Below are 26,513 nucleotides of genomic sequence, written 5' to 3' on the forward strand. Positions count from 1 at the left end.
GGATTCACACCTCACCTTTCCAGGGGAAGCTTTCTTCTCCAGTATGAACTGGATATGAAACAGTAATGATTCAGAAGGAGAAAAAGTCATGCTGAAATAAATGACTGCAGAGTTAGGACAAACAAGAATACAGCTCAGAACACTGGCTTGTAATTTGCATAGGTAAAATAGTGCTATGATTATAGGTTTCCTGGACCTGTAAAATGGGCTTGTGATGTTATCTTTTTCAAGGGTGTGACATGCAGCTTTTATTTAATGAAGTTTGTGAATCAAAACATCTTTAAAATTAATGAGTAGGACCAGGCCTGCAGAAACACTCCCAGCTGAGGCAGCACATGCATGGGAAAGAAAATATCATTTTATTTGGCCATTGGCATCTAAGAGCAGATGAAAAAGATACTGAGATTGACTGGGAGTAGTGTGGCAGGAGGAAGGCAAATAAAGGGACAGAGTCACAGAAGCACAGAATCAATGCTGAAAGGGCCTCTGGAGATCACCCAGCCCAACTCGGCTGCTCAAGCAGGGCCAGCTCCAGCAAGCTGAGTGGGCTATGTCCAGCTGGGTGTCGTGTATCTCTGCAGATGCAGATTCCTTCCCCCTCTGGGGAAACTGTTCCAGTGTTCGACCACCCTCACAGTAAAGAAGAGAGTTTTTGTATGTGCAGAGGGAGCATCATGTGTTTCTGTTTGTGCCCACTGCCTCGTGTCCTGTCATGAGCCATCACAGGGAAGTGCTTGCCTCCTCCTTCTTCCTGGCCATGTCTTGCACTGGGGAGCCATAAACTGGCCAAGTGCCAGTCAATGTGGGACATGGGCCCGATTTCCAGCTCCACACCAGAGGCGCACCCGTGTCACTGACCAGCAGTGCCTACCTGAAGGAGTACGGAATCCAGCCAGGTCTTGCACATCAGCAGGGAAGAAATGTGAGTCGTGTTTTAACGGCTACCTAGAGTACCTTGGTTTCCACATGAGTAGAGGTAACCAAGATGCCTGTGTCCCCAGGAAAGAGCAGGATAAAAACTATGGAATTTATGGAATGCACACTAAACATGTTGTTTACAAAGAAGAGATTTGAATTCCAATTTCGTATCATCCTAAAATGATTATTTCAGTAATTATTCACAGATTTAGTTTTAATAAAATACCACAAATTACAGTCAGTATTTTTACATAAAAACATTTTTATAGAAGAGCTCTGAATCATTTCAACTTCTATAAGCTTTTCCAAGCTACCCTTATGTCACAGAGAATCTGCAGAAGAAACACTTTTCTAGTCTACAGGAAAGTCCATTTCCATTTTGTTGTGCAGCCACTTTTCAAAAAAGAATGATAAAACATTTTTTAAATTGTCATCTTTTCCCTCTTTCTAAACTTAAAACCATTGTAGATTTTGAAAGATTACCTCTTCAGAGAGCTACTAAGAATACTGGTTTTGAATATACTGAAAAACACTTTAAAGTGTATTCAAAATCATGAAAGGGGACTTACTCTGCAGTCTTGACAATGGTTAACGCTGTAGTAAATCTCAGTTTTCCACCAGCAAATCACGTTGTGTCACCAACCACATTAACTACTAACCAAACTGCATAAAGCAATGGCACCAAGTTCAGGACTTTAATGAAACTCAGAGTCAATGATCCCTGCAGGATTTCTTGCTATACCTTTGTCATAATCCCCAAATTTTCTGCCCTGAAGTGTAATGTGCAAAACACTCAAATGGTTCTGGCCAGAAAGATCCTGGAGTCAGAGAAACTTCTTGTGCCAGCACTGGAAGATAGTATAATGGATTTTGCAAAAACAGCAGAATGCAAAAGCAGGTCTGGTAGCAGAATGAGAGGAGCAGAAATCCTGGCAGCCCAGCACTGAAGGATGTGTAGCAACTTCAAGTCAGAGGAAGCAGCTACAAATGTCTCTCCACGGCAGTGGAGGGCAGTGGCACTGCCCAGCCTGAGTGGTGGTCAGTACCACACACACCCCTGTGCTAGGCAGGGCTGATGCTGAGGGCACAGGGCCCAGCCCAATCTGATGCATCTTATTCAGGCTTGTCTGTCAGGTGCAATAACTCCAGACCCCCATCACCCAAGATAAAGGAGACTTAACTGTATGATGGAGCCTAAACATGATTTCTGCCACACTTGACCCAGAAACAGCAAGTAATACGCAACACACACGGACCAGCAGATCTGCCTTTAAAAACACACACATAAACCTCGTCTAGACTGACCTGTTTTACGTGTAGGAAATCACAATGCTTGCAATTAGACCATAAGGGTAGGGTTTGTGCTCTACGTTCAACACACTTCTTTAGCCAGTACACAGGGCTGAAAAGGAGCTGAAAAATGTATCTATCTCAGCAGACTTTGTGACATGGAGTCTCTGTGGACCTCTTCAGTCACGCACTGGCACGGACAATACAGGCAGATTTTGGACCCAAACTGCTCCCACTGTACCTAAGAAACGCCAAACAGTATTAAATAACTTACCTTTCAAAGGCATATCGAATGACTACCAAGATTAAAGCAAAAGGGATACTGAGCAGGAGATCACGAGGCTGAGGGTAATGAGTGTCTTCAGATTCTTGCATGTCCTCCCAAGTGATTCCTGGGGGCAGCCAGAACTCGTGCTGCCACAGCCACTCATACAGAGAGCGAGCCATCCTGGAAGGAGGAGAGACCAGAATAAAGTGAGCCCTGCACACAAGGAAACCTGTCAGCACAAGCTGGTGAAGCCAAGGAAGGATTACACCCTTGCTGAGGTTGCATCTGGCTGTTGAAGCAGAACAGCTGTGGGATGCAGCACTGCCCAAGGAACTGATAACCTGCTCACAGATTCTTATCATGTGCTTGGTGAATGCTGACTCCTGGCACCGAACCAAAACAGGGGTAAAATGGAGAAAAGTGCCTCAGACTTCAACAGAACATTAGTGCCAAACTTCCCAGGTTCACAGATTCCTCTCTACAGCTTGGTATTATGGGGATGTGGCAAGTCTGCTCTATGTTTTTATGTATATATCCTTATTTTTCAGTTTTTGATCTTTTGTATTTATTTGTTTCTATTTACAGATTGTAATTCCATCATCTCTGTGTGTGTGTATATATGCATTATATTTATTATTCTGAGACTTCACCTTCTAAAAGAAAAAAAAAAAAAAAAAAAATCAGCCTTTTGCTTTGAATTATTAAGGAAGATACTTCCAGGTAAGAATTTTTGTGCTACGTAGATTTTGTGCTGGATTCTTACTGTAATTTTAGAGACTGTGCTTGAATGTGGAATCTACATACACGATCAGCGAATTTAGAAACAAAAAGGACAGCAGAATGTTGTTATGAAGCATTCAACACACAAATACTGTTTCTAGATAACTCTACCTCATACACAAATATGAACTACACCACCCTCCAATATAGATTGCTCATTCTTAGCTGGTAACAACCAACTTCCCAGACACAAGCTCTGAAGTCAAACAGACTTTGTGCAGGCACAGAAGAAGGAAATGGGAAAGAAATGCCCATTGAGATAATCAGAACAGTACACAGGAAATGCCACCTTAGGAAACCAAGGGAAAAAGCATACAATTTAAGTGTCTGGCCCAAGTATTATAAAGCTTCTCTTCAAGCAAAGTCCCAAGACCTGGCCCATTTTCTGCAAGAACTGCCTATCAAGTCAAAAATGAATCAGTCATTTTATTTTGAAGGTATCTTCAATTCAGATGCAAGTTCTCTGTTAAACTCATTCTAGAATTTTGGAGTCTGAGGGATATTTTCTAAATCACAGCCATGGAGCCATAGAATGGGTTGAGTTAGACAGGACCTTGAATCTTGTTCCACCTCCTGCCATGGACAGGGACACCTTCACTATCCCAGGTTGCTCCAAGCCCTGTCCAACCTGGCCTTGGACAGTTCCAGGGATGGGGCAGCTACAGCTGCTCTGGGAAACCTGTGCCAGGGCCTCCCCACCCTCATGGGGAAGAATTTTGTCCTAACATCTAATCTAAATCTACTGTCTTTCAGTTTGAAGCCATTCCTCCGTGTCCTGTCACACTAAGCCCTTGTAAAAATTCTCTCTCCATCTTTCTTGTAGGCTTCCTTCAGGCACTGGAAGGAATTGTAAACATCTTTTCTTGATTTGGACTTTACTATTCACCTCAATGTGTCCTTTGATCTACAACGGGGAATGGATGCTAGTCTTCAAATTTGACTCATTTCGCCTGGCACATGGACAGCCAATTCGGTTTGAGGACAAAACTGATTAAAAATATATGTGTAATTGATAGCAATAGATAGAAATTATATATCATATCTAGAAAGCAGGAAAACATTTCCCTTTTTCCCCAAGTAAAAAGGAAAACCATGTTATGAAAAATGCATTCTTCTCCTCCACTGTGCACTGCCTGATTTTCAGCTTTTTGTACTAAAACCCACAACATAAAAATACCTCCTAAAAATTAAGAGCTGGATATACTGAAGGCCTGCAACCAAAAGAAGTGGAAGTATGGCTTCACTAGCACTGAAAAGAACACCCAGGTCTTTTACCAGAGTTCAGTTTGACAGTATCAATAGTATTTTCTTTCTGGTGTAGCTTCTGGGCCTCTGGAAACTGCGGTTTTGACCCCACTTCCAGGCTGCTCTCCATGCCTTCTTCTAGCTCTCCTTCCAGACAATGCCTGGACAAAAAAAATCACTGGCACACAAAATGGAGATAAACAGGGTTTAGAGACTCTTCAAATCCTGTTTTAAAAGCCTGACAAGCAGGATGCAACAGTTTTTTAATTGCCTGCCAAATCTCGAGTCTCTACAGTTCTCTGGGGCCTGGAATATAACCTACCTGTCCCCACCAAGGCTGTTTGGAGGTGGGAACATCTGCTACCAACCACCTGTCCCCTGTTCCTCTGGCAGGGCTGTAGGATTCTTTAGCACCAGTTCCCTTCCTTCGCCTTTGGTGCTCCAGCAAAAACACACAGGAAGCCAGGACCACAGAGGTTAGTGACGGCTCACTGGTGACAGAGCTAGCTGAAGCACACGTACATACCTGCCAGAAAAAGCTTTTCAGACTACTCAGTAAACATGCTGCTCACCAGCTCCATTTGGGTGACACAGCCCATGGGACAGGGTGGCTCTGCCAAACCCCCAAGCCTTGGTGAACCATTTTTTCAGGATGTCCCCAAACTTCCTATGGACTGTGTGAACCCAGGTTTCTCCATAAAAGTCTATACTTTTAGAGCAGAACGTGTCTGTGTAGAAGCAAACTGTATATGTGTTTAGCCTACGATGAATTCAACATCCTGTCACCATGAAGCATGGTGACACCACACCAAAACAGCTTGTGCACTTCAGACAGTACTGGACACCAGCTTAGAAGGGCGAGATAACCTAAGGAGGTGCCTGAATTACAAAGAACTCCACAGGCATTGAACCTACCAACCTCAAAATTATTGGTAAACTTTCTTAGCTGTTAAAAATCTCAGCTCTAGTCGGGAAAAGCATTAGGAATACCTAGGAGAACTCCAGGGAGACATTACACTTCCTCCCTGCCTCAGCTCTTCCAAAAACATCTCTTCAGTGGGTTTTCCCACTGTGCAGACAGAAGGCATGCTGGGGAAAGCTGCCACCACAGCCAGCTTTGCAGCTACACAATGCCACATTCTCCCTCCAGAACTGTATATATCTGGCAACAATACAAAACCACACCTGGTAGAGAACAGCAGCTGAACTCTGCTGGGGAGTCTGTGGGAGAATACAAAACAGATTGTCCAGTTTGCCTAGGGGGAATATATAGATTCCAAGTGCTAAGGAAGCAAACAGCCATTATCTAATCTACTCTCATGTGCAAAATATAGATAGTCAGGTTACCCTCATGGAATATTTCTTCATCTTTGCAGCTGTCTTTACACATTGCAAAAATATGGAACAGGGTACGACATGAAGCAACACATATATATTTCGCAATTTATACAGGTCAAGTTCTCAGGTCAAGGCTGCTGGAAAGCTGAAGACAACGGTGTGTCTAAAAGGCCCTTTGAGCACCCACAGAAAAGTGTAAGTGGGCCCATTTCTTTCTCATAAGTTCTTTACACTTCACACAGCATCTATCCTGCACTGTAGCTTTGTAATGTGCAGAACCAAGCCCTTCAGCTCTGAATACAGGTCGAACAGAGAAGCCATCCCCAACACAGAGTTCTGCAAGAACAGAGATAAAAAACAACAGTGGGAAACACTGGACAGGTCAACATAAGGACTTCACAACAGCCAACAAAATAGTAAACACTGAAAGAACAGCTTTAAGTTGTTGTAGAAGGTACATGTAAGGATGAAATCAAAACCAGAGAAGTATCACAGCTATGCCATGGGGATAGGGAGGACAAGGCTTCAGCGTTTCTCAAGCCCATAGTGCACCAAGAGGAGACAAGCAAAGTGCAATCCACAGAACTCCTTTGAGGTGACACCGCCAGAAGGTCTTGAAGCAAGTGGACTCTGCAGCCCAGTAGCCCCATCCACTGTATTTACTTTGTTGAATCTTGTCTTTCCTGGTGTTGCTTGTTTTTTGGTTTTTATGAGCATGGTGGTTTTATCTGAATCCTCAGCATTACAAAAGTCTCTGCTGTTGTGCTTGCTGAGCTGCTCCAAGGAGAGCAGGAATTGCTGCAACTGCAGCACCTGCAGCAGAGCAGCACTGCAGGGCTCCCCACCCCGAGCCACAGAACACCACTGTACGTAACCCCTCAGGGCCAGGTTTATACTTGGTTTCTGCTTTCAAAGCAGAACTGTTTGAGAAGAAGCAGGGCATCCAGCTAAAGAGGTTACTCCTTGTCTCACAGGTAAAATGGCTAAGCAGGTTTACCCAGAAAATGTTAACTGTGCATACATCTTCGAAGAGTTACTCTGCTGCTTCACTTACAGACTCCATTCCCAAGTTAAACATTAACATATAGGTACACAAATATTCATGTAAATTTACATGTGTGAATATAGCAGATAAGGGTGGAGACAAACAGAGAGAAACAGCTTACACATCTTGGAAACAACTGGCTACAAAGGCCTTAGAGTGCTCAATTATAGCAGACATGGTCCATTGTCTGCAGGTGGATTATACAGGTTTGTGGGTGAACCACACCACAGGTACAAACATCCCTGCAGTGGCTCTGGGCCAAGCCATTTAGGTCAGCCAAGACTTATTAGCTTAAGTGTAGCATCATGTTAATGACCTGGCTACCAGACCAGCGCAGGCATTCCTGCAGCAGCCTTCCTGGTACAGCCAGTTTTCCCAGGATGCAATCAGCCACCAGCAGCACAGCACTGCCACAGGGGAAATTACTAGTTAATGGGGAAGCACACACCACAAGGATGCAGTTACGCTGCTTCTCGAGTCAAATTACTTTATTTTTCCATGGGGTTAAGCCTAAATAAAACCAAAAAAAAGCCTCTTCAGTCTTGATATGCTGAAGACCAAAATGGAGAGGCTTGTCCTATCTTCCTGAGAAACTGCGGTCAAGAAACAAAGTCCTCCATATAGTTATAAAGGTTCCTGTTATTTCAAGCTGGAAGAGCCATTGTGTTCCTATCCTACTCTGGTCCATACTGCCTAAATTAGAATTTCCATTGCCTGTTATGCATTTGAACCTTTAGCTCATTTTGCTAAGAAATCAATTAGTCAAGTACTCCTGGGTAAATTCTCTCCTGATAGCTTTTCTAGGCAGTTTCTTGTTTGATACTTCCCATAATCCTGACGTCTTCAACTAAAACTACTTGTTAGAGCTACCCAAGAGAAGTTACTAGTTCAGACATGAAACTTACTGCATCTTTTAGGCAGAAATAAATAGTTTTAACAAATAAAGCTCTGACTAACACAGCACAGGCTACCTTTTGAACACCCGTACTATATTTAATCTCTTAATCTCCAAGGTGTTTTTCTTTTTTTTAAACTTTCACAGTAATGATCACAATACTGGTACCATAGGGTTATAGTTGCTAGGATAATTTTTGCCTTTTTTTTTTTTTTTTTTGGTAAAGTCTTTTATATGTTTCTTCTAATATATATATCAAGACTTGGTAAAATTTATAGATAAAAGTTCTTGCTCCAAAATTCTTAATTACATGTAGCATTATTTTCAGCATACCGAGACGGAGATTAGTTAGTTAGAATCTCCTGCCTGAAGGGAATACATTAAGCTTTTCAAATTTCACTGCAGCTTTGATACGTTAATTTCCATTTCCTCATCTCTGTTAGCCATCCTGGAGTCATAGCTGCTTTCACATATTGCCTTATTCATAACAACATTTCCCTTGCCTGAGATCCCTTTTTTAAACTGTGTTTCTCTTGGTTCTTCACCATTTTAAGGCTTTTCTTATAATGCAGATTTAACCATGGATGAACAGTGTCCAAGGGACTCAGCTGAAATTTATCAATTAAGAAAAATGCCTAAGAAGGTCCTCCCATGGTAATGAAAAAATACTTAAACCTTTCCATATAGTTCCAGTCCATGAACTACCTATTGACCTTAGTTCTCCTAGCATGCCTCCTCACCCTGTCAAAGTAACACTCCTACAAAACCCATCATCCTCTCCACCTCCATTTCTTTGAACTTCTTTTGCAGATTTTTACAAGCCTGCTTGCTCTGGCCATAACTGATGCAGAATCTCCAATCACGTGTACAGGTTTTGGTATTAATCTCTTTTTACCTGCAGCTAATTCTGCTTTATGTCTCCAGTTCCCTAGCCTTCTCATCTCTTGTGACTCTACACATCCTTTTCCCTAAAACTACAGCTTCTGGCAGAACCTCCATTTGTTTTTGCATGAAATAAGATCTTTCAACTCTAACTAGTAGCAAGAGAAATGAAATCAGTCTCCTTACCTTTGTAATCACCAACACTACGTTCTCCAGGGGCTCACCCTCCTCACCCAGACTCTGTTCTTCATATCCTCTTCTTTGGAAACTAATTGAAATTTTGAAATTATTTGTGCAGCCTTATTTCTCCACCAACGTCCAGTTACCCTCAGCTTCCTAGCTTTCAGATGTTCTCCTCATTTAGATCTACCAGCTGACATTTCCTATCAAATTATTTCATGGCTGCTCTTCACACAAGAATAAATTCATTTTGCATGTCATGTGCTGCTCTGTTCAAAGGCTAAAATTTTCATGTACGCCATCTTTTGGGAGAGCTCTGTTCCAGAAAAACTATGAAATGCCCAAGCAAACATTTCAAACTGCACATAAAAGTTCCACAATAGACAAACTTGCTTACCTAGATCTGCAGAGAACATCTTCCTCACCCAGCATAAATTACATACTAACTCCCATACCTTGTGCTCCACTTGCCAGCTCCTTCCTTGCTGGGCTGCTCTGCCTGCAAGTGCCTGGCTCCTGAGCAGACTGCCAGGTATGACCAACAGCACAGGTTTCAGCTGATGTCAGTCACCATGTCAGAATGCAAATCAGACAGCTCTTCTCATTCAGTCATTCCTCACTGAGGGGGATGAGTACAACTTCCTGGTTTTGCCCAGGGAAAAACAAGCATTAGTTTATTCAGCTAAAAACAAGGCCAGAACAGGCCTTGTTGTCTTGACACTTGGGAACAATGTTCTACTATCGAATACTAACCATACAAACAAAAAAAAACTTAATGAAAAACCACTGGAAACTGCATGCTGATTGTTTGGGTAAGGCCACATCACTGTGCAGAAAGCTACAGACCGTACTACAGCTTAGTATGAACATCAGACACCACTGGTGTCCAAGCAAAGCAACTGAGGCACTCAAAGCACCAGCTACATCTCCACAAAACACAAAGACATGTAGTCCCAGACCTGTGTGTGTTTCTCAAGAGTGCAACTGTAAAATATAAGAAGAAGGCACCTATAAACCCCAAATGAGCTACTCATCAATTTCTTTGCATTTTTTCCTTCATTCTTTCTCCTGACACCTACTGTTTCCTCCAGTCTCACTGCAGAAACAGCAGTCACTGTCTGACATCACTTGATAGAACTGAGGAAGAAAATCAAGTTATTGGCCTCAGGCCACAGTGAGCTAAGAAGTCAGGTTGGAAGATCACTCAAAGAATCAAGAGGGAGATTACTTCTCCTGGAACTGCTCACCTGTTCTTTCTCTAAATTCATCAGTACCAAACGAAGAGTCAGTCTTAATGACACTGTGTCCTTCAATCTGAGTTAAGAGACAGTAAAAACTGGCAAAAAGCCTCTAAAGAGAAATGCTATTTATCCGCAAAGATTGTACCAACGAGCAGTTCATACACCAATAGAAGCCTTTTCACAGATTTTTGGAAGGAGAAAGGCACGAAAAGGAATCACATACTGTGAGAAAACACACTAAATAAGGCTCCAAACTTTGAGCCTGGGCAGCAATAACTTTGAGAAACTCTTCCAAAGGCAAGTTCTGGCCTTACAACCGTGTTTATGTGCATGGATGTTCAGATGCTGGAGGAGAAAAAATACCCGCCCAGATCATTCATGACAATACGTACCCCTGACTTCTACTGCCAACTGAAATCACTCAACTGATTATCACTAACCCTGTTACTCAACAAACATGTATCAGGCCTCAAAAAGTTTCATTCTAACTTAAAAACTGGGAATAATAAAAAGCAGGTAATAGGTTCAAGCTTCCAAGCCATAATCGAGTCATATTAAAATACCAACACAGCTCTCAAGAAAGCCTCTTTCTTACAAGCTCATGAGACAGTGCAATGCTTCTCCAATGCATTACCTGACTCTCCAGCCCTTTTGAAGCATAAACATTCCTAAACAGTCGTACTGTTGTGGTCTGATAGCCCTCTCCTAACCCTGCCTCCAAGAGGCAAGCCCTTCTGGTCCCTTCCAGGACAGCTCCTCCTCTTCTGTCCTTCTGCCTTCAGCCGTACACTCGGTTCTGCAGTTTGTAGCAGCCTGTCTTGGTTTGAAAGACAGGTGTCTGCTAAGGAAGGCAGAAGTCTCCCTTGGAATGGCAGATGCAACCCCCTTCCCTCCTTGTTATTATAATTTTTAAAATCAAGGGGGCTTTTAGGCAAAGATGTGGGAAATAGGAATAACAGTTCTTTACTATCATATATCGATATGTGTATAACCAGTCAAACAAACAGCAGTAACTCTGGCAGTAACAGCAAACAATCCCAAACCCAGTGCCAGCCTTCTCGGCTGTCAGGCCCTTTCCCCTCGGGTGCAGTTCCGCTCGCAGCCGGCAGGGGCGCTGGCGGCTCCCGGTGAGCAGGGCAGGTGCGATGGTTCCCCCGCGGCTGCAGGGGGCGCTCCGGAGCGAGCTCGGGGAGCACGCGGCACCGGTGCCCCGGGATCCCGGGAAGGGGTGGGACAAAGGAGCTTCACAAACCGCTGGGCAGCCGATCCCGGTGTCCGGCCGGACCCTCGGGAACAGCAGGCTGGAACGGCAGGGACGAGCACAAATCCCGGCTGGCAGACGAGATGTATCCAAACTGCGGTGGGAACCCCCCGGAGGTCTGGGCAGGCAGGGTGAGCAGGGCTACAACGCAGCGAAGGCTCGAAGCAACGGCGGGGGCAGGGCGGCCACGGCCCAGCTCCCAGCGGGGCAGGGAAGGTGGGCTTGGGATCCCAGGGTTTCTCCAGTAGAGAGGAAAAGCAGCCGAAGCAAGCAGACTTTCTCTCTCTCTCCCACGGAGACCGAAAGCCCACACACCCAGGTGAAACAAAAAGAGCAGCCAGGTCTTTTTTTCTTCTTAAGCATCTGGCCATTTGTTCCCCTAGCAACATGTATGGGGGAAAATTTCTTTAACAGAAAAAAAAAAAAACCCAAGAAAAACAAAAAAACCCCAGGGGAGCTCCTAAAACCCCAGCACAGCCCTCAGAAGCTCTTCATCCTTAGTTTCACGAACAATTCCTACTTCCCTGCAGTCCAAAGCATCACCATTGCTCCTAATTCATACAGTCGAGCCCTACAGTGAATCAAGCACTCTTATCCCTCTTTCTCCCACAGCCAGGCCATTTCCCCAAAGAAAAATTTTCTAATTCATCACACCAGCACCTCTGAGCATCCACCTCAGTGAAGTGCTGAACTCCTGGACAGCTGATCTTGGGTCAAAACGGAGAATCTGCTGTGTTAAATAAGGAGGCCTCAGGGACAGGTGTGTGCAACCTCTGCCACAGACCTCACAAAGATGAAACAGCAAAGTGGAATTGGGTCATCTTGAATGCCAACATAGATTAGAGAAGTGCTTACCTATCAGTTGGGATTAATCTGTTGCATGAAGTCAAGGGAGGCATCCTGTATTACAAGGCAGTACACCTACACATGCAGTGAATGACTTCACACAACTCTCACTCTCCTCCCTTATGCAGGAAACACACAGGCTTTAATTACTTTCTATGAGTTGGCTTTAAATTTCAGTATCAACAGTTCCATCAGTTTCCCAGGCATTTGTTTTTGCAAACTCCCCAGCCTGTTCCAAAGCTTAGGGGAAAAAAATAAATTAATTAGTCTAAAATTAACATTCTTTTAAATTATACTCCTACCTGTAAAACTAGTACATGTTTTCATGATTTTTCATTTCAAAACACAAAACTTAAAACCTTATCTGAGAACATCTACATTCCCAACGTTACTGCAAAAGCAAAATGTGTTGAAAACATTGAGAGCAACTGATAGAAAGATTTCCTTTTCTCCAAGATTAAAAGCATTGAGACTCACTTTTCACAAGCATTACTGCTTAATGAGTAATGCAATCTATCACATGATGATGTTAATTTAAAAACAAATGTGAATATGAATTATTCTTCATTAGCACAGGTAAGTTAAAAGCTCTGTGATAGGGGCAGCTTATAAAGCAGAATGTGAAACTCTGGTTTCCATAGGCACTGCCCTCTCTTCTTTGCTGGAGTAGTGCCTAAAAGGAAGAGAACCTGCCTCCAATGGAGCTTTACCTATTACATAAACAAATCACTATAGGATGGTGTATTCCTTGTCAAGATTTGAAGGCTGCAACCACACTGTGCTATTTATCCAGCAAGTCTGGCATTATGGGATGGCTTAAGTACATATGCAATGGGACCCTTTTAATGAGCGATCCTGCCAGACACAGACAGAGCTTATTCAGATTGCTTAGCCCTGGTGGTCCTCTTGGGTCTTCTGACGAACACGGTCACTCCTTAAGCTGGACTCCTGCTCCTGCTCTGCTGCTGAGGAACCCTGCATTTGCTGCAGGCACGAGTGGATCTGACAGACAACTCTGACACCACACTTATTCCTCCCTGGGCCAATTCCTCTGCAGAAGAGACACTAATTCACCTCACTGCAGCCAACTGCTCTGCCCTGCCTGAGCCAACACCATCCTGCCTGCAGCAGCTGCAGAGGGGGAAGATCCCAGCCCCAAGCACAAGCCAGTGCCAGCCGCAGCCAGCTGGATCCCCCAGCACACCATCAGCACCTCTGGCTCCCACAGCACAGCCCTGATTCATGCTGGCTGAGCTCAGGGTTTATTTTTAAAATTCAGATACTGAGGGTCACTTTCTCCTTGCTTCAATTCACCACAAGTAACTTGACAAGAAAAGTCACACAGAAATGATTATTTGGGGATTTCTGCTTTCATGCTTTTAATTCAGTATCCTCTCTAAACAGAAAAATTCTTCTGATCTTTTCAGTATCCTCTCTAAACAGAAAAATTCTTCTGATCTTTTCTTTGAAAACATTAAACCCAAACTCTGATAATTCATCCTTCAAATCCTGCAGAAGGATCTTTCACATATGTATGAAGACAGACAGATGAACAATAGGGAAGCCATTGTCCCAAAAGCTCTTGTACTACCTCAGGGATAAAAATAACACTGCTTATTACAAAGAAAATAATCTGAACACAGCCTGTAGTTTACCTCTTTCACAATTTATTTTTCCTTATCTGTTTTGATTCAAAGCCTTGGCACTTGTTGGGTTGGAAGGCATATGCCATACCTGTGGCTACCAGTGCAGCAACCTCACAAAGAAAAGTATTTGAAGAATTTCTTTATTTTTGGAACTGAGTTTTAAAACAAAGACACTAGTTGTTATCAAAACCAGTTTCGGTAAAAGGTGAATTAGTCTTGAAGTTTATGGAATTACTGCAGTCCTTTTTGAACATATTTCCTATTTTTCCAAATAAAACTCCAGAATTAATTAAAACTAAAGCATATTGGAAAAGGAGTGCGGAACATGCACTGGGTTCTTGACATTGCTATTTAATTCTGGACAAACATGCTGAGGTGTTCATCTTTTGTAGTGTAGTAAAGATGAAAACACTACAAAAATGACCCCCAACAGAACGGCCTTAAGTGGACTTTCAAAACTGGGAAAATGATGCCATGTTTCCTTTTTACTTAAGAAGAACCTGCCATAGAGTGCCAGTAGAATTAAATATGAAACCTTCAATACAGATATACTAAAGGTGAATACATGCATATAGCAAAGACCCACAATAAAATGCAAACCTTTATTTGAATGAGGAGGGTGGCTAAGGGCACGGAACATAGACTTGCAGGCACCTAGGTAAGGTGGAAAACACCCTACATCAGGTCAGTGTGTGAGGCCAGGAGCACTGAGTCACACCATGAGTGCACAGCAGGCCCAAGGAGAGGAGCTCTGCCTACACCTGTGGTGGCCAGGATGCATCCAGTGGAGAACAATGCTTTGCATGCCCAGCCCTTCATGGCAGCTTCACAGCAGACCCCAGTCTGGGCTGGTAACAGCTCCTGGAACTGAGCCAGAACCAGAGCCTGCACTGGGCATGCCAAGGCTGTCCCTGCTGCTGGGCAGGGGGCAGTGCCCCAGCTCCTGGCAGAGTTTCCTGTGCACCTCCTATCAGGTGTTCTCCAGGTCTAGGGACTCTGTAAGCTGCAACTTGTACAACAGAACCTGCAGTGTGTGGCACTGCAATGAAACGGTGCTGTAAATGTGTAAATTCTACACCTGTAACATATTCCATTGAAGTGTTCAAATAATTAATATTAACTAGAACGAGGATAATTAATTATACTAGTAAGAAATAATGACAAGATTTTGGCTTTCTGAAGAACAATCTATTTTTAAGTAAGACTTTTGACTTCTCCTTTTACGTGAAAGCGTGGCTTTTCTCCTACAGGGAAGAAATCTGGAACAGACATTAGAAATACAAGTGGCATATAAAACACAGAGCACAATAAACAATTTGGACTTCAGAAATCTCATGACACTTTTTTTCTTATCAACAGGCTCTAAATTCACAGCTGAAGTGGAGTCAGTTCAAAACTGCATGCCCTTCAGTTCAACTGCACCCCCACTAGATTTTAGTGTGTACTTGTTATGTCATAGTAATGGCTGGATACATCCAATGAGTCTAAATTTATTAAACAAATGTGGTTTTTCAGATAATGCTGTGAGATAATAACACAATTTTCAGCATTTCATAAAACAAGTACATGTTAATTACACCCTACAGTACAGAAAATCAAACAAAATCAGACTATTTGTTCTGATTTGTGCATGTTAGTTCTTTGACATTCTATAATCTCCTTTCTAAGTTTGCTTTCACCTGAACAAAGCCTAAGACTGGAGGACCACAGTGAGAAAAGAAACAGATGTGTTTCCTTTAAGATTGTATCAGTGGGTGGAGAGATCCACTACAGTCCTTAAAATGAAACTGCTGCTCTTTCCAGTGTGAAGATTCCCCTGCTGAGACAGGTTCCTTACAACTGAGAGCCAGTGTAAACCAACAGTCATCAAAGACTGGACCCTGGCCTCCACCCGTTCCTGGCCAGCTCTCCCACTTCACTGCCACTACCCCACCATGCTCAATACAGGAATTTGAGAGGCTTCACAGAGAACCAGCTTGAGAAAAAGATTTGGGTTTAAACCAAGCTTTTTTTGTTTCTACTTGGGGGTGATTTTACCCCATGCCAGTTCCTCAGTGCAATTTACTTCCTGGCTTTGAAATCATTTGTGCAGGTTCAATGCAAGGTGTATGAGGAAATGACAAGTGGCCTGAACCTGGCAAAGGTGTTACTTCTCTCTACAGAAATGCAGCTCAAGCTAATGAAACTGTACCTCCACTGAGCTCCAAATGCCCACCTGCTACATCATACCTGGAAATATCTGGATTCATGTCGTCAAGTCCTTACTGGCCTCAGCAAAAGGAACCTGAAAAAAAAACCAAAACAAAACAACCAGAAAATTAAGCAGGCCCAAGCAATTTCTGGGTGCACATACACAACTAATTTGCAGGGACCCTCTGCAAGGGTCATCATATCACACCAAACACCATGCCTGTAATTCTCTCAGGAGTGGGTAGCAAGCTTACAGAACTATCCCCTACTCATCTTAGACCTGAAAAAGTAGTGTACAATAACATTCTAGCTGCATTTTACCCTCTTGCAGAGGAACTGGCAATGAATTAGGGTCTGAAGATTCCCTGAGGGATCTTTCATTTACAACAACTGCTTCTGAAGTCTGGATAAATCATGATGACCTTGATAGGTGGCAACCCAGCTGCTACAGCTCAGCTGTGAGGTCCTTCGATCTGCTGCAAGCACTGGTCACAAACCCAGCTCGTGCACTAGTTCTGTGCACAGTGCTCTCCCAAAAAGAGAAGTCCCATGGGCTTCTACCTTGGAAGAAAATGAAACAAGCTCAGGCGTGTGCCCAGATGGCTGGAGCCTTGTCACCTGTAGCTGTATCGACTAAACACTCCTTTACCATAATCACTTTTCACAAGCAGAATTAGCAGGTTTGCAGTTTGATTTTTGTGTATTGAGCCCACATAAGCTGCTTCCTAGAATAATGCTAAAATAAGTGATCTACAGAGGCTTTCACTTCCTTCCCCACCCTGTATTGTTCTCTACCATAAACATGTCAGAAAACAAAAATTTGGACAGATCTCTGAATCTGAAAGCAATTTTCTTCCAAAAGCTCTGCAGGGAAGAGTCTAGGGTATTATAAAAGCTAGAGTTATAATACAGAATAAAAATTTAGAAAAACAGTATCAATTTTCTTGTTATAGATCTCAAAGAACAGAATGCAGCTGGACTTTCCTGACACCTTTTTGCTTCTTGAGCCTTCTTGGGCTCATGAATATCATCAAAGATTCTCATTTCAGAAAAAAATCTGAATTGTAGGAATGCCTGATTTCATTATTTTTGTGTTTACTAGACATTGCCAGGTTTATAAAAGATTAGCTGTTGTCAAGATATTGATTTTCCAGAGCTCATGCTCTCCTTCAGATCAGACATAATTTAAGTTCTGCACTCAAAAGGACATCAGAAACTGTAAGTGGTGTTCAAAAACCCAATAAAAATGTGCTCCATCAATCTGGACCTCATGAAGTGAAGGATTCCATCATGAGGAGAAGTTTTAAAAAGAAACCTTCTTTAGCTCTATTTCACCAAAAAAGCATATACCAGGAAACTGAACTTTCAAGCCTGTGATGATGCCTGCATGAGTACACAACCTCGGGGCTCTGGAGTTCAGACAGGTCGGTGTCCCCAAACAGACTCAGGAGGCAAGAGCAGATAGTTTAGACATCCTCAAGCACCACCGGTCTCTCTTTTGGCAATGCAGCGTCTCTCCAGACACTGTCCAACAACATGGGAAAAAGACACCAACTCAGAAGAGTTTTTATTTTGATTGGAGCTGAAATACAGAATTAGTTCCTTAAGCACAACATGTAGGGTTGGCAGCAGGAATCCAATCTTTGCCACATGTGAACAGAGAAGCCAAGTCTCTAGTAGTTACTGGTGTGACAGCAAAAATAAAACCATTTCTGTGGATTTTGGTAGACTATAACAAAAGGACAGGGCAATAATAATTTTTCATTGCAGGTATTTACTCTCCTTCCTGCCTGGAAGCAGTTGTCAAGCTGCAAAGTCTCTACTCTCTGCTTTATCTCCTTAACATAACTCTGACATGAGATGGGAATTAGATTAAGAAAATTAATATTATACACGAATTTCAACTGATTTTAACAGCTAATAACCCTCAGCAGCTTTGATTCTCAGTAAAAAGCTCTTTTGGCTTAACATAAGATGCACTTTTCAATTTTGGCAGCTTCTTTGCTGCTCTGAACACAAGCATCTCACAAAGTCTGTTATCTTCCAGTGTACAACCCCAGGGTTAAAAAAAGCTTTGTCCTTTTTTTTTTTAAACAGAAATACAGAAAGAATTCCCCTGCATTTTCAAGTCTCATGGCTATCTTGATAAACCTGAGCTTGTAGATTCATCAATCACCAGTTGAGTCTCACACTTCACCCCAGTTCCCATTGCTGGCTGACGGAGAGGTTGGTTCCTTCTGAGGACAAACTTCACCACGTGTGTTCTCTCACACACACCTTCCATCTGACTTTGACAAAACCTATCTCACTAAACTCCGTATTACACTTTCAAAAAAGGAATTACCTTTAGATGATGATGAACTGATGTAGATAAAGACGCATTTTCCAATCTGGCGAGCTAAAATTCAGCTGTCGGACTGCAAATTAACACCGGTCTGTTCCAGAAACACCTCAAGCCCTGACACCTGACTTTACTCTTATCCCACCGCCTTTACCTCCTAAAACCTACCAGCTGGTCTGGCTTTAAACGATTCCAGAAGTGGAATTTGCTGTCAAGTATCTGATTTGAGGTTTTCGGCAACTCCAGTCTAAAATTAGGGTTGGTTGGTTTGGTTGGTTGGTTTTCTGTTGTTATCCTACCTGAATTTTGATCGTTACACAAATCTTTCTAAAAACAATTCAAATCACAAACGAAATACCTCAGCCTCCTGCCCAGCTTTGCCGTCCTTTTCTCTGGGAACAGTTTTCATTGCCAGCAGGAAAATCTTCCCTCAATTCCATCGTTTTTCATGCCAAGCGGTAAAAGCGACACCTCCGTCCTCGGCCCGGGCTGAGCGGAGCCCGCCGCCCCCGGCCCGGCCCCGCCGCCCCCGGCCCCGCGCTGCCCCCGGCCCGGCCCCGCGCTGCCCCCGGCCCGGCCCCGCGCTGCCCCCGGCCCGGCCCCGCGCTGCCCCCGGCCCGGCCCCGCGGCCCCGCGCCCGCCGCCCGCTCACCTCCGGCCTCCCGGGCCCCGCCGAGCCCCCGAGCGGCCCCTGCGCCCCGGGCGGAGCGAGGCGGCGGCGACGGCCCCGAGCACTGCCCTGCCCCGAGCACTGCCCCGCTCCGCTCCCCGCCGGCCGCGGCCCTGCTCCGCCCTGCCCTGCCCTGCCCGCCCGGGCCCCGGCTCAGGGGAGATCTCGGCGTGCGGGACCCAGGGCTCCTTCAGCAAAATTGCAGCTGCTCTTTACACGGAAAAACAGTGGTTAAAGTACTACATAGTATTTCAGCCGAAACAAGGAGAAAGTGCTCCTTCCGTGGACCACGGCTTTGGAATTAGCACGGTACAGCTGTGTAGATTTTAAGGCCGGAAAAAAAACACCCTTAAGATGATCTATTCTGTCCTGTGTTACGCAGGCCAAAAAAAATTCCACTCCGTCATTCTTGCTCTCAAGCCTTGGGAGCACAGATCCTGTTTGCTGTTCCTGTGCTGTAATGCGTTATTGGAGCACTTAAGGCTGTTCCCTTGTCTCACTGAAATGCTGTCCATCAGCTCTTTCTTGCCAGACTTTTCTAAAGCTGTAGTCAGCACGGTTATGATGAGCATGGTTATAAATACCGTTGCAGACAGAAATGTGAACAATTTTAAAACAAACACAGTGACTTCTTAATAGTTCTCTCGCTTACACATTTGAGTCCACCAGCTCCATTCCCACCAGGCAGTGCACAATCCAGCTCCTGCAAAGGGATGCCTTGTAAACAGTCTGTTACAGTAGCCAGGTTGCCACAGGGTATCAGAGAATATAGTTGCACGAAGTACTGGGGCCCTGGAGTTGCAATCTTGTCAGGAACCTCTGGCCATGTCACAGCCTCACGGGACGCTGGTGCTCCTACAAGCAGGTGGTTGTCTAGTGTGTCCTTGTGTGGCATCACTGAAACCAACTTAAAACAGTGGTTGATCTGCAATGCCTGTACTTACAAAGCCAGTTTTTCTGGGGCTGATCCAAAGACCACTGACATGAACGAAAACTCCCACTGACTTCCAAAGGATTGGGATTGGGCTTTCCATGAGCAAAAGTCTGCTTATTTCAGTGTGTGCAATAGGTGAAACAGAAACATCTAAGACCCCTAGAACAAAGGAAGGTGCTCAGGTGTTTTTCGCCTTTTATTTCCCTTGGGTTCACTGTGACTCTCTCAGTTACAGAGGTGTGACCCAAGTCCTTCCACTCAGGAGGACCCATCTCTGTGTCCTCACCAGAGGGTCCCCAGCACACAGACCTGCAGCAGCACCACAACCCAGCACAAACCTGCCAGGCTCTCCACAGCAAAGCAGCTCAGAACACAGCCTTGGGGAGAAGTCCTAACCCTGCATGCCTCAGCAGTCCATAATCATAAATCATGGTGAGTTTAGAATTACAAGTGCTGAATACTGCTACTCAATCCCTCTGCAGAGTGCTGCCTTCAAGCCATAAAAGATACAAGTCTTTTTGGGAACTGTACCTTGAGACATCCAAAGGGGTCTGAAGGACAACTATCAGGTTTCTTCAGTAACTTCATGAAACAATGAGGATATGAGGTACTTAAAAATCACATGTCATTTTAGAATATGGACTGCTGAACCCCTGCTGGGTTAGTATTTATATGATAATATATTTATGAGTATACACAGGTTTATAAAAATGTAATCATTTATCCAGCAGATGCCCACTGTGAACAGGATACTATTGTGTTCAGAGGTCAAACAAGTCCTCTAGTTATAGTCCATGAGAGCATTACCCTCTGAAATCCTGTTCAATGAGTCCAAATGAAGCTCTGAGCAAGCCTGATGGCCATTTTGTCTGTGAGCTCTGGGATGCGATGCTGGGCACTGGGAAAGCTGAAGAGTGGCCTTTGCCAATGGGAACAGCACCCTCGAGTGGGAAAATGTTGCTAACAGGACTATCCTTTTGAATATGCCTTTCTGATTATCACTTTGTGGCTTTTTGTCAGAGCAGAGTAAGTTGGGAGTTTGGAAGGAGTCATCAGTAGCAGACAAACTCAGAAATTGACTTTCCTGTAGATCATGGTGAGGCATATATTTATGGTCAAGCAATGAGGGTGTCAGGGGGTAGATACTATGGCTGACACATCACTGATGTTTCTCAAGAGGAGCCCAACCATGATTAACTGCACCAAACCTCCTTTCTAGAAATGCTCGTGTTCTGAATCAGTGACATTACTCATGCCAACACTCCTAACACCAACAGTCTGAGGAGTCTTAAAGTCTTCGTGTCATCAGCTAAGCCAGGTCATTAAAATAAATCCTCACTGTCTTCACAGAAAGCAGGTATCTCTGTTCCAAGTCTGCTGTCAATTCCTTCTGTAGAGGCTATGAATTCCAGCTCCACCTGGGTGCCTCCATGTCTGCTTGCTCATGGCACCAGACGTGGCATTGTTTTGGCACTGGCTGTGGCCAGTGGGGTATTGGACATTACATGACTAAGGCAGAAGAGTCCAGCAGTTCAAAAAACTGTACTGCAGTAATGTAATGGACTGTATGTGCCAGTGGTGCAGAGCCTGGGTTTGTGAGTTCCATCGAAGCCTGCACATTACAGCACCAAGAGCTTAGTTTTACTTACAGGACCTTTATAAATGACATGCTCTCCTAGAGAGTGTGCTCAGAGTGCTTTGAACAGGTCTCTGCCATCTTAGTTACCCTGAAATGCAGAGTAGCTGTTGGGATTTAAAGAACGTCTTTATTAGGAAAATTTGAAAATCTTCTAGGTCTCTTTCCATCCACCAATGGCTATTCCTGTAAAAGCAATGTCTTCCATGAATTTGCTGGAATAACAGCTCCTCTTTGAGGGTCAACACCATCTCAAGACATTCCTTTACTTCTGATCACACTATTCCCTAGGGAGATAATGTGAAGCTTCCTGTTAACACCATTGTATGGATGTTTTGGTTTATGTACTTTCCTTTTTCCCACTTAGATCCTCCTCAACTCTGTGCCATTCAGTTTCTTCATTTGTTTCAAACCTGATGTGGAATTTTTTGTCTGGGGACATTGGGTCCCCCTTATCTGTCTCTCAGCAGCTGTTTGCTACCTGGACTCTGCCCTAAATCCTGCAGTGACATGTTCTCTCTTTCCCACTGACACCCCCACCCCAATATTCTGACACTGGTGTCTGCTCTTACTGTGGCATTTGGTTTCTGAACTCTAATGTTTAGGATCACAGAGGGACCTCAGGGTCTCTGTGCAGAGACAGCACATCCCACATCCCATACCCATCACTGCTTATTGCAGTTCACTTACCTGCTCCCGCTGCTGGCATCTGCTGCACTGCCCTACTCGCACATTTTTCCTGCCGTGTATCAGCCCGAATTGGTTGTCCTTGGGTACCCGTACAACCTTGGGTAAGCGGAGAAGGTGGCTTATTGCCTGGTGCCAAAGTTCAGTATCGTGAGTGAAAGGTACAACTTAGTGAGTGTAGTAGAAAGAAGAGGGGTGCAGCCACCATGAACACTCAGATGCCATGTAAGCCCCTCCCCCTGGCTCTGTGGGGAGGCACATGGGAGCAGCTTTGTTCCTATTTTAAGCACAGACTGAAGTATCCAAGAGCCATTTGTCCTCTCTGTGCAGCCTGGCAGGATTTAGGTTACAAGCCTCAAAGACCTGCTATTGAGTGTGCTGCTCCAGGGGATTACAGGCAGGAAAGCTGTCCCAGGATCTCTGTCCTTCTTGAAAGGACTTCTAAAGTATATGACCTGTGGCTAATATTAGACACTGCAACTTCAGCAAGCAATCCAGTGCCCTTTCTGTACCGCTTGGCTCTGCCCATTCCTGCTGTGATTTCATCCCACAGCACCATTTTCAGGGTGAATGTCAGGACCTCAGGACTCACATCACTGGACACTTAAGGGTCCCTTGCTGATATTCTTGTTGAAGAGAGTGAAGTGTCCCAAGCAAGCCTGCTAGAGTGTCAGAACATCCTCCCCTTCCCTTGCACAGCCAGTGCAGCAAACCTCAGGATGATATACTGAATAGCTGATTTTATTGACTTAATTCCCATTCATTTGCTTTTGAATTTCATTCACAGCTTCTCTGACACTCATACAGAAGTACTGAAATGGATGTGTGCAAGTGGTTCAGTCAGGGTCACTTGAGGTGACACCAAGAACAGGCAACATTGGCTGCCGAGTCCTCATCACGTCTCTGAGCTCCTTATGAGTTGGTGGCCATGTGCTGTATTCTGTACACGCCTTTCACACCCATCCCGAGGCTCTTGCTCCAGAGAGTGCCAGGGCTTCACCAAGCCTTGCCATGGCACAGGTGGGACCCTGCAGCCCTGCAGCCAGTCCTAGGAACTGAACAGACTAGAATATTTCAGTTGGATAGGACCTACAACAACCATCTCATCCAACTGCCTGACCCCTTCAGGGCTGACCAAAAGTTAAAGCTTGTTCGTAAGGCCATTGTCCAAATGCCTCTTTAACACTGACAGGCCTGGGGCATTGACTGCTTCTCAAGGAAGCCCATTCCAGGGTTTGACCACCCTGTTCATAAGGAAATGCTCCCTCACGTCCAGTCTGAACCTTCCCTGGAATAGCTTTGAACCATTTCCAGGAGTGCTGTCCCTGGATCCCAGGGAGAAAAGCTCAGCACGTCCCTCTCCACATCCCTTCCTGAGGAAGCTGCAGAGAACAATGGTGTCATCCCTCACCCCCAAAGGAGACAAGACCAAAGCCCTCAACTGCTCCTCAAGGGTGTGCCATCCAGCCCTTCACCAGCTTGCTTCCCCTCCTCTGGGCGCATTTGAGGACCTTCATATCCTTTTTAAATTGTGGAGCCCAATTTATGGGATTGCATTCCCATTCTGTGGGGGGACACAGAACAGAAATGCAATTATTACAGCTATAGTCAATTGTTTCAGGATGTGCTATGCCAACATTCATTTGCAGCACTCAGCCCTTTGCAGAGAGGAAAGGCTGGTCTCAAAATGCACTGGTTGCCAGCTTATTTTCAAATGTAATTCAAAGCATAGGCTTTAGCTCATAAATCTCTTGTCATTTGCAATCCTTGCTGTTAAAGACTGGGGGCATTAAAGGAAAGGGAATTTGTCTCTAGCCTCTCTCTGCCTGCTGATGCCTGCTGATCTATCAGACCCATGTTTGGACATATGGGAGGGTCTGTGTTGTGACACTGAGCCTGTGTCATGGCTAAATCCCAGCTAGCAACCAAGTGTCACGCAGATGCTCCTCACTCACCTCCATCCTGCCTCTGGTGGGAAGAATCAGAAAGAAAAGATAAGGCTCATGGGCTGAGAGAAGAACAGTTTAACAATCCAAAAACCCCACAAAAGAATCCCACCAATAATAATAAACCTGATAATAATAATTGTCATGAAAAGGATTCAGAGGGATAAAACGCAAGAGGAACAAGTGATGCCCAATACGGTTGCTCACCACCCACTGACCAATGCCCAGCCCATTCTTGAGCAGCAGTCAGCCCCTCCCAGGCAGCTCCCCCAGTTTACACACTGGGCAAGATGTTCTGTGGCATGGAATATCCCTCTGGCCACTTTGGGTCAGCTGTTCCCCCAACTTCTTGTGCAGCTCCTCACTGGCAGAGCATGAGACACTGAAAAGTCCTTGACTTGGGGTGAGCACAACTGAGAAACAACAAAATCACTATGTGATCAACATTATTCTCTTCATGAATCAAAAAACCACAACAATGTACCAGCCACTGGGAAGAAAATTAACTCTGGGAGCCATTGTGCAGCTGCCATCACAGAGACATGGTGGGATAACTCGCGTGATGAGTGCTGCAATCAGTGGCTGTAGACTCTGAAGGGACAGGCAAGGAAGTAACCAAGTTGGGGTAACCCTGTGTGTGAGTGAGTGTTTTGACTGCCTCGAGCTTAATGATTGCAATGATAAGGTTCAATGCATAGGTTTATGGTTAAGGATCAGGGGAAGATCACTGACCGTCATAGACTGACCAACCAGGAAGAAGAGGCAGATAAAACATTCTATAAGCAGCTGGAAAAATCCCCACAATCACTGGTCCTTGTTCTTGTGTGGGACTTCAACTTACCAGATGTCTGCTGGAGATACAACACAGCGGAGAGAAAACAGTCTAGGAGGTTCCTGGAGTGCATGGAAGAGAACTGCCTGACACAGCTGGAAAGTGAGACAGCCAGGGAAGCTGCCCTGCCGGACTTGCTGTTCGTGAGCAGAGAAGGACTGGTGGGGGATGTGACAGCTGAGGCTGTCTGGACACGGAGATAATGAGTTTTTGGTACTGGAGAAATACGGAAAGGAGACAGCAGAACTGCCACCTTGGCCTTCCAGAAAGCAGACTTTGGTCTGTTTAGGAGACTGATTGAGAGTCCCTTGAGAAGCAGCCCTGAAGGGCCAAGGGGTCCAGGAAGGCTGGACATTCTTCAAGAAGGAAACCTTCAAGGCACAAGAACAGGCTGTCCCCATGTGCCAAAAGACGAGCTGGTGGGGAAGAGACTGGCCTGGCTGAACAGAGAAATTTGGCTGGAACTCAGGGAGGAAAAGAGCATTTATCACCTCTGGAAAAAGGGGCAGGGAACTCAGGAGGACTATGAGGATGTTGGGAGGTTATGCAGGGAGAAAGTTAGAGGGGCCAAAGCCCAGCTAGAAATTAACCTGGCCACTGCTGTAAGAGATAACAAAAAGTGTTTCTGTAGACACATCGCAACAGGAAGGCCAAGGAGAATCTCCATCCCTTATTGGATGCGGTGAGAAACATTGCCACAAAGGATGAGGAAGAGGCTAAAGTACTTAATGCTTTCTTTGGACCTGAGGGTGATGGTCGACAGCAACTGAGCATGAACTGGTGTGTGCCCAGATGGCCAAGAAAGTCAGTGGCACCTGGCCTGTATCAAAGATAGCACAGATTAAGTTATTTGCTACCCCCTTAATGGTATAGTTATGAGCTGAGTTTACACAGTTTTGTTGCAAATTTGACGCTTTCATCCACTTGGGTCTGGTTTCTTCCAGCAGCAAACTCACTTGTACAGAAGAGGTCAGTTGGTAGAGTTGTCTTAAGCATGTCTTGGAAACCATCTGTCTTTGACGTTATCTTATGTCAAATGCTGTACCCCTCCTTGGTGTGCAGAGGGGTCACAACAAACCTTCTAAGGTCCTTCCATGAGGAGCTAAACCCCAGAACATTCCATCTCAGGCCATACTGCCCCACCTGTCCATTAAGAGCTTGTGGCTAGAACATGCCTAGAAGGGCACATTCTCCCACCACAGCCCACAGTTCACACTCGTGAAAGGTGGCAATGTCTGCAGCAGGGTCAGGGGTCTGCACCCCTCACAGAGCTGGGGAACACAACTGTTGGTGGCCTTGGCACCAGCTTTGGTGGCTGACACCATGACATGGTGTGTTGGGGGCTGGGGGCCTCTTGCACGCAGTCACTCTTTGTCCCGCTGGGGCCTGGAGCAAGCCCTGAGCAGTCTTGTGCAGGAGGTGAGGAGGTGGGAGCTGGAAGC

General features: G+C 44.8%; 1 protein-coding gene across 4 annotated transcripts in view; it reads right to left on the bottom strand.

Annotated features, from left to right (window-relative positions):
- The window catches only part of LOC309582692 (ceramide synthase 4-like), a 44,672-nt gene extending 22,304 nt beyond the window's left edge, over positions 1–22,368 (bottom strand). Inside the window, exons 1-4 of one of the 4 annotated variants that reach the window (XM_082298004.1) lie at positions 19,019–19,336; positions 17,426–17,549; positions 16,065–16,119; positions 2,483–2,656 (exon numbers count right to left, since the gene is read on the bottom strand). In XM_082298004.1, the coding sequence (XP_082154130.1) occupies positions 2,483–2,656; positions 16,065–16,084 (194 nt within the window). In that variant the 5' untranslated portion in view covers positions 16,085–16,119; positions 17,426–17,549; positions 19,019–19,336. Of the gene's footprint in view, positions 1–2,482; positions 2,657–16,064; positions 16,120–17,425; positions 17,550–18,724; positions 18,802–19,018; positions 19,337–22,296 lie in introns of those variants that run through there. The other 3 variants (XM_082298006.1, XM_082298003.1, XM_082298005.1) reach the window with 3 other exon arrangements.
- Positions 22,369–26,513: the final 4,145 nt, after the last annotated feature.

The sequence above is a fragment of the Coloeus monedula genome (genome assembly GCF_965178545.1).
Source record: "Coloeus monedula genome assembly, chromosome: 27".
Classification (NCBI taxonomy): Eukaryota; Metazoa; Chordata; class Aves; order Passeriformes; family Corvidae; genus Coloeus; species Coloeus monedula.